The sequence below is a fragment of the Danio aesculapii genome, chromosome 1 (genome assembly GCF_903798145.1).
Source record: "Danio aesculapii chromosome 1, fDanAes4.1, whole genome shotgun sequence".
NCBI classification, from domain to species: Eukaryota; Metazoa; Chordata; class Actinopteri; order Cypriniformes; family Danionidae; genus Danio; species Danio aesculapii.
The window spans coordinates 8,243,428-8,251,841 of record NC_079435.1 but is presented as its reverse complement, the minus strand read 5'-3'; the positions used below and the strand labels follow the sequence as shown (position 1 = coordinate 8,251,841).

At 35.7% G+C, this 8,414-nt stretch overlaps 1 protein-coding gene across 1 annotated transcript; it reads left to right on the top strand.

Annotated features, from left to right (window-relative positions):
- Nucleotides 1-147: 147 nt before the first annotated feature.
- cldnd1b (claudin domain containing 1b) lies at nt 148-6,655 on the top strand. The gene is made up of 5 exons (XM_056464614.1): nt 148-196; nt 2,227-2,733; nt 2,962-3,069; nt 4,772-4,909; nt 5,430-6,655. The coding sequence occupies exons 2-5, from the start codon at nt 2,439-2,441 to the stop codon at nt 5,648-5,650; spliced, it is 762 nt and encodes a 253-aa protein (XP_056320589.1). The 5' UTR covers nt 148-196; nt 2,227-2,438; the 3' UTR covers nt 5,651-6,655.
- Nucleotides 6,656-8,414: the final 1,759 nt, after the last annotated feature.

Here is an 8,414-nt window from a genome sequence, read left to right as displayed (position 1 = left end):
GATAGCACGACAGTAAAGAAAACGCTTTACTTTATTTATTTAGTCCTCCTTTGGTTTACATTTGAACTCAAATAACACTACAATGCTCGTGTCCGTGCGGATTGAGGTCATTGTTGTGACGTGCACGCGCACTGGTAATCGTAACAGGAAATGGACTGGAGTCGTCATCATCAGCCCGAAGGGTGTGCGCAATATGGTAAGTGACAGTCGCGACAATCTTTTATTGTTTTAATCTAAACCTTTCGTTTTTGCTAAATAAAATGCTCAATAATATATATTATATATACAGAACACTTTAAGTACGCTATTTGTTAGTCGGCAAAGTATCGACATGTATCTAAAAACACACTAGCCTGTTAGCGCTAATGCTAGTAAACATCAAACAACTTTATTGTGAGAAGCATTAAGAAAATGCGATAATTAAATATGTCTAAATCATATTGTATGCCGAAGTAAATGTCCTTTTTATATTTAACTGCTACCCGAATTCATTTATTAATCTGTTTACTCAATATCACAGTACCTATCCTAAATCATCGACTTGGTAAATAAAAGCACTTTCACATAATCGATTTATTTATTTTACGTACAATTTTTAAAATTAAAATATTTTTAACTGGTTAAAGTATTGCAATATGTTTTAAACAGTAAGTAGTATTGATGAATGATAATGATTAGTAAAATTTAAATGTTCAAAACACATATACTACTTCGCACGAATGTTTTGTTGTTGTACCTTTTGTAATTATAAGTCTCTGACTTGCCAACAAATGGCTAACGACATAAATCATTGTGTTATTATATATAGTTTAGTGGCTTTAACCTGAAACATTGTAAATTAATGCAGTGATAATTACACATTGAGCAACTGCGATCATTAAATAAGTCCAAATTAAATTCTATGTCGAAATAAATGTCTTTTATTAATTTAAGCGCTACCTGAATTCATTTATTATTCTGTTTACTGATTTAAAATTATAATTTTGAGACCAGGCATGATCAGACGGTCTATACCAGATGTCGAATTGGATATTCTAGGTTGACACATTCATATTTTTTAAATAACGAAGAATCACCTAAATGTAATAACTGCCAGACTGCTCTTACCATCAAACATATTTTGTCGGAATGCAGTTGGAAAGTTTAAATTCCATTAGACAAATTTTTTTATAAGGAGAGTACTTTGATGGACATTTTTAAAAAGGGATCACCAGGAAGAGTTTAAAATTGTTTATCTAAAATAGAACTGAAAAATCATATTTAACTTTGAATACATTTGTGTGTGAATTTTATCTATTTATATTTTATAGATTTGTCTAAGTAACTTTTTTAGTATAATATAAATTTGTTTTTATCATGTAATATATATATATATATATATATATATATATATATATATATATATATATATATATATATATATATATATATTTTTTTTTTTTTTTTTTTTATATCACTTTTTTTTTGCCATTTTGCCTTTTTTATTAGATAGGATAGTATTTAGGACAGGAAGCGAAGTTGGAGAGAGAGGGGGGGGGGTAGGGTAGGGAAATGTCCTCGAGCTGGGATTCGAACTCGTGACACCCTGATGTGCTACTGCACCACATGTCGATGCGCTAACCACTAGGACATTGACTATCATGTAATATTTTAATGTATATCCATTTGGCCAAATATTAAAATACTTAACCTAAATCGACATGGTAAAAAGCACTTTCACATGATCGATTTATTTTTGTTTTACATACTATTTCTTTCATTGAAAAATCCTTTTAACTGGTTAAAGTATTGAAATTTGTTCTTTTACACAGCCGTAAGTAATGTATGTAGTAATGTTAATAATAGTACATTTAAATATTCAAAATACATATTTTAAAAGCGTTATGATTTATACAGTGTGTTTTGTTGTTGTACCTTTTGTAATTATAAGTCTCTGACTTGCCAACAAGTGGCTAATGACATAATTTATTGTGTTATTATATAAAGTTTAGTGCCTTTAACCTGAAACATTGTAATGCAGTGATAATTACACATTATTTCAAACGCTAAATAGATATTTTGGCTCGTGGTTATTAAGCTACATGACTAAATGACTCAAAACTAGGAGTGTCTTTGACAAACCTTTGTAAATCCTGTGACTCATTCCACCTTAAAACCAACTGGTACCTCATAAACACACATTTGTTTGTCAGTTTTGTGATTTAATCCCACTTCTTTCTGTTTCAGATCACACACTACTTTGTCTCTCAAGACGTTTCGCTTCGATGAGAATGAGATAAGATGATCTGAACTGGATAACATAGGAAGATGAAATGAAAGCAGTGTTTAAACAGCACAAATGATATGACCGTTGCATCTCTCACCAAACTCATCTACTAGACTCAATTGTTAGCCATCTGAAAGTCATCTTTGCAACAAACAAACAAACAAACAAAAACATGGTGGACAACCGATACGCCACAGCACTGGTGATCGGCTCTGTGTTGAGCCTGCTTGCCACTGTCTATCTGTCTGTCGCAATGGGCACTCAGCACTGGTTCCAGTACCACAGCCAGCCGGCCAGCAACGACATCAACAACGGCTCAGACCTCCAGAACCTCCGGCTGGACTTTGAGGGGGAAGATGTGGATGAGATGAGCTACAGTAAAGCTCTTTTCCAGCTGAACGGGACACTGGGTCTGTGGTGGCGCTGCATTCGGGTGCATCAAGACTCCCATTGGTTTAAAGCGCCTGGTAAGGAGACTGATCCAGCTTTAAAAGACAAAGACAGCAAAAAAGTTTCACTTCATATTTTTGTCCTTGTTTGGTTCTGATCATAGACTGTAAATAAAAATCAGACTAAAAACCCAAATAACACTACACTGCCATGATTAGAAGTTATCACTGTGTGCTAAGTTAAAAATGGATGCTAACTACTTTTTGCTTGGTCTGTCTCTTCGCTTGCCTTGTGCTTTTTTCCAGATCCAGTGATGGTGACTAAATGTCAGGCCTTTACTTTGCAGCAGCAGTGGGAATCGAAGTATAAATCTCCTGGAAATATTAACACCGGAGAAGATCTGCTGCGTACATGTATGTCCTGACCAGAATATTTTGTTTCTGATTATATATTATTATGTATATAATAATTTCTGATTCTGATATTTCTGATTATGTATTTAATTATACAGTGGTCCCTCGCCATAATGCGGTTCACCTTTCGCGGCCTTGCAGTTTCACCTATTTTTTTTTTGTGCAATTTGACATGCTTTTTTTTTTTTTAACAGCGCATTGTGTTCTGCATCCTGATTGGCTGTAGACCACTGTCAATCAATCTCTTTCATGCCATATCTCCTGTACAGTACAGAATGCTTTCAGCTTGCCAAATTTACATAAATCTTTGATCGCTAGAAGTGTGACTCTAAAGTGCTGGTTTTCTCCCCAACAAATCCCACAATATCTGTGAAACATTCTGCACCGTCAAAGGCACCCACGGTAGCACCCAAAAGGCAGAATAAGATGCTAACCATTGCACAAAAAGTTGCACTTCTGGACATGCTAAAAGAAGGTAGAAGTTACGTGAGTGTTTAAACAAGAGTGATAAGTGTGAAAATGTTAATGTCTATCTGATAAAATAGTGTAGTGATGGGTTTTACAGCCTTAAAACATCTATAAGAATTGTACAAAAATAAAGCAGACTACTTTGCGGATTTCACCTATTGCGGGCGATTTTTAGAACGTAACTCCCGCAATTAATGAGGGACCACTGTATAATCAAGACTATTCTATATTACGTTAATATTTAAAAATGTTAAAATAAAAAAGTTAAAATATTAATAAAAAATATTACAAATTAAAATATTTTAACAATAAAAATCTTAAACATTCAACATCCAGACTGGAGTAAAGATGCTTATCCAAAATATTTAGTCAACATTTTTAAAATCGTAAAAGACCGAAAACTTTTGAATGGATGGATGTTTTTTTTTCTCCATTTAAATCTGCTGGTGAAGCAATTCAAAATGTTACACCTATTGAATATTGCCCAAATATGACTAGTAGAGGTATAAAATAGCATTCTCTGACAGAACCTTATTTTCCATTTGATTTCAACAATAAAAAATATTCTTTTTATTTTCAACTCTTCACTTAATTGTCAATAAACAAATACATTTAATATCCAGAGACAGTCTAAATTATCCCTATAAATTATATTTAATGTATAGTATTAGAGGTGGCTCAATGGTTAACACTGTCGCCTCACAGCAAGAAGGTCGCTGGTTCGAGTCCCGGCTGGGCCAGTTGGCATTTCTGTGTGGAGTTTGCATGTTCTCCCCATGTGCACTATAGGTGAATTGAATAAACTAAATTGGCCGTAGTGTATGTGCGTGAATGAGTGTGTATGGGTGTTTCCCAGTACTGGGTTGCAGCAGGAAGGGCATCCGCTGCGTAAAACATATGCTGGATAAGTTGGTGGTTCATTCTGCTGTGGTGACCCCTGATGGACAAAGGGACTAAGTCAACGGAAAATGAATTAATTACTTAATAGTATTATTTGTCTTAAACCTTTGGAAGAAATGTGTCTCATTGAGTAACCTTACACAACTTGTGAATAAAATCAATGTGTGACACTCTAAAACAAACACACATTAGTGTAAACGCAGCCTAACACCCATGGCTCCTAATAATGCATTGAGATCTAATAAATAAATATAATTAATCTATGCAATAATTAATAAATGTGGTCATTATTTTGTTCAGTGCGTTCATGATTGTGTTATGTGTGTGTCCTCAGACTTGTGGAAGTGTCAGTTCCTGCTGCCGCTGATCTCCGTGGGTTTGGTGTTTCTTGCGGCATTAATCGGAGTGTGTGCCTGTCTGTGCCGCAGTATCACTCCAACATTGTTCGTAGGGCTGCTGCATCTGATGGCCGGTAAGACAACGGTTCATTATGTATAATAGGGGAGTAATTACAGCTACTTCCAGAAAAAGACTGTTCAGTTCTGAACTGGAAGCTGTGACTGTTTTTTTTCTGTGTTTTGTGGCGCAGTTCCTAGAGAAACAGAGTATTAAATGAGAAAACAGTGGGTGTGGCTTGTTTTTTTCTACTGCGAGCTGATTGGATGTAGTAAATTAGGCATTTTATTCAGAAAGATTGGGAAAAGGGTTTGGGGAAAGTTATTACAACCTAACAGACTCCTTCTCCTCACAATTTCTGTTGTCAAAACTGACAGCTAGAGGGGGCGTGGTTAAATATGTTAGCCACGCCCAACACCTCAGTAAGACCTAATCTGAGAATTTAACCGAAAACAAACAGGAATTCCATCATCAGATTAAAATTTTTTGATATGACATGCACAGATGAATTGTTCACCACAAAATTAGCAACGTACGCTAACAAAATCAGGTTAGTTTTGATTTCATGTGTACTTTAACAATCATTCTGTACGCAGGCCTGTGTTCCCTGGGCACCGTATGCTGTTTCCTCACAGGACTGCATTTGCTTCATGATATATCGGAGCTGCCAGAAGGAATGGACTATTCTCCAGGCTGGTCCTTGTTTTTGGCGCTGGTGTCATCTCCGCTGCAGGTCATGGCGGCTGCGCTCTTCATATGGGCTGCGAGGAGCCACCGCCAACACTACACTCGAATGACAGCCTACAGAGTCGCCTGAACAACTGACGACTGACTGTAAAGTTGCTGAAGTGATTCAAGGAACGCGCACAGCATATTCACAGCTGCTTTTACCACTAACAAAGCTGTGAAGAAGTTATGAAGGATACCATCAGCTCAAAATTAGTAAGCTAAACTCGCGCCGTCCACCTATAGCACTCCTGTGAAATACTTGCATCACTTGAAGGATCTTCCTGCTATATTACTGCCTTTTTAACCACTTATGTTAGCCTTTGTGATAACACTTTACTTGAAGGGGTGTTGATAAGACATGATATATTTAAAGGGGACATGAAGCTCTCAATCAAGTTTACATTATCTTGTACATTGGATCCCACTTTAATGAAAATATATTAAACAAACTTGATTAATGTAACCATTTAGCAGAAAACGGCATGTTTTACTATAGATTTTAGACCTTGGGTGTCGCCATCTCGGAATCTAAGATTCCAAGCCTTCTTGGAATCTCGCTGTGTCATCAGGGTTGATTCCGTTCCCTCAGCTGTACAGATACAATAGAAGTAATGGACTGAACATGGAGACTGTAAAGCTTAATTTAACACAACGCATGAAGTTGTGGACATGGAGCTGGTGCAAATACAAGAATCAGATGTGTGTCTAATATAAAAGTATATATATTTATTCTATTTTTATTCTATTACAGATCATTTGATGCACTTTGGTCCACTCTCTGTATTACGCTGCCTGTCTGCCTATCTGGGTTTCAAGCATGGTAGTAACAGACTGAACACAGAGACTGGACAGCCTAGTCACGTCTGTCTGGATTATGTCAAGACATATTCCCTCTTTAAGTCGATCTCTCAACATGTATGAAGGTTAAAAATCTGCCATGTGAACAAACCGTGCCGATGTTAGTTTGGTTTAACACGAACAGAGGTGTAGTAGTGAAAAGCGAAAGTACCCGCCCCCATTACTAGGTTGAAACCACGGTTAAAACCTATTGATACAGTCAGGCAGCGTAATACAGAGAGTGGACCAAAGTGCATCAAATGATGATATATATACTTTTATATTAGACATGCTAGACGTCTGATATATTGCACCACATATTGCACTGATTGTATTTGCACCAGCTCCACGTCCACAACTTCATACATTGTGTTAAATTAGGCTGTTCAGTTTCCATGTTCAGTCAATTACTTTCACAGTATCTGTTCAGCTGAGGGAACGGAACCAACCTCGTGATGACAGACACAGCAATATTTAAAGATGGCGGCGCCCTAGGTCTAAAATCTATAGTAAAACATGCTGTTTTCTGCTAAATGGTTACAGTAATTGAGTTTAATAGATTTTTATTAAAGTGGGATCCAATGTACAAAATAATGTAATCTTGACTGAGTGCTTCATTTCCCCTTTAAATGAGATTGTATGAATGCTTATGACAACTGTTATTAATTTATTGTTGCTATTATGATTGTCAAGAGTCATTATAAATTTTATAACGGCGTCATTAATATATATACATATATATTTATAAACATATATATATATATATATATATTTACCTCAACTACAGTGGTAAATTTGTCATTAAATGTCATCAAATATTAATGACGCTGTTAAAAAACTATTGGTCACAATTTATTTTGATGGTCCATTTGTTGAATTTAAGTTAAAATGCATCTACATGCCAACTAATCCTCATTAGATTATAAGTAGACTGTTAGGTTGGGGTTAGGGTTGGAGTTAGTGTAAGTTGACTTGTACTTGCAAAGTTTCTTATAGTCAGTTAAATGTATCAACAGATATTAAGCAAACAGTCTACTAATCCTCAAATGGACCATCAAAATAAAGTGTTACCAAATTATTTGAAAGGGTAATGACACTATTAATGAGACATTTTAATGATGTAAACAGCTTAGTCCTCTGAAAACGTGATCAGAAAACTATTCATAACCCAATTATAATGGCTTTATGATGATCATGTTTATGACAGATTTATGACAAGCTACACTGTACACAATTCAGGTTTCCACACAATTCCTTTATGTTGTCCCAACAGAAACCGATTAAATTAACTTAATCGTTTTTACAAATTTAAGTGGATTGAACATAAAACAATTAAGTTGTGTTAAGAATTTTGATGTTTCAGCTCATTTTAAGTAAGCAGTTTAAAAAATGAGTATGTTGGCTTGGAGATCTCAAGTTGACTAAGATGAAGATGTATTTGTTTATGTCAAGTTATCATAATGTCATCTTTGCATTTAAAATGAGCAAATGACACTTTATAACAGTTGTCATAAGCGCGCATAAAATCTCAATGACATACCATGATTATAAAGGATTTCTGAACACCGCGTCAGGTAAAGTGTTCCTGCAATGGCGCTATTTATTGAGAAACAAAACCTCTCAGCAATATCACTCAACTGAACATCTATAACACGGGGTGTCCAAACTCCATTCTGGAGGGCCGATGTCCTGCATATTTTAGTTCCAATTAAACACACCTGAACCAGCTAATCAAGCTCTTTCTAGGTATACTAGAAACTTCCAGGGAGAACGTGGAGCTAAACTATGCAGGACACCGGCCCTCCAGGACCGAGTTTGGACACCCCTGATCTATAAACACTACACACTCGTTCTTCAGGGCTTCAGCTTTTGTTTAGTCACATTTTGTCTGTTGACTAAACATATTATAGGATGTATTAGATTTAGTTGAATTAAGTATGTTTATTTTCTCCCAGTGTTGTAGCTACTTACTGGAATCATGAAGAGATTGCGTTTTAGCGCTTTGCAATCCCAAG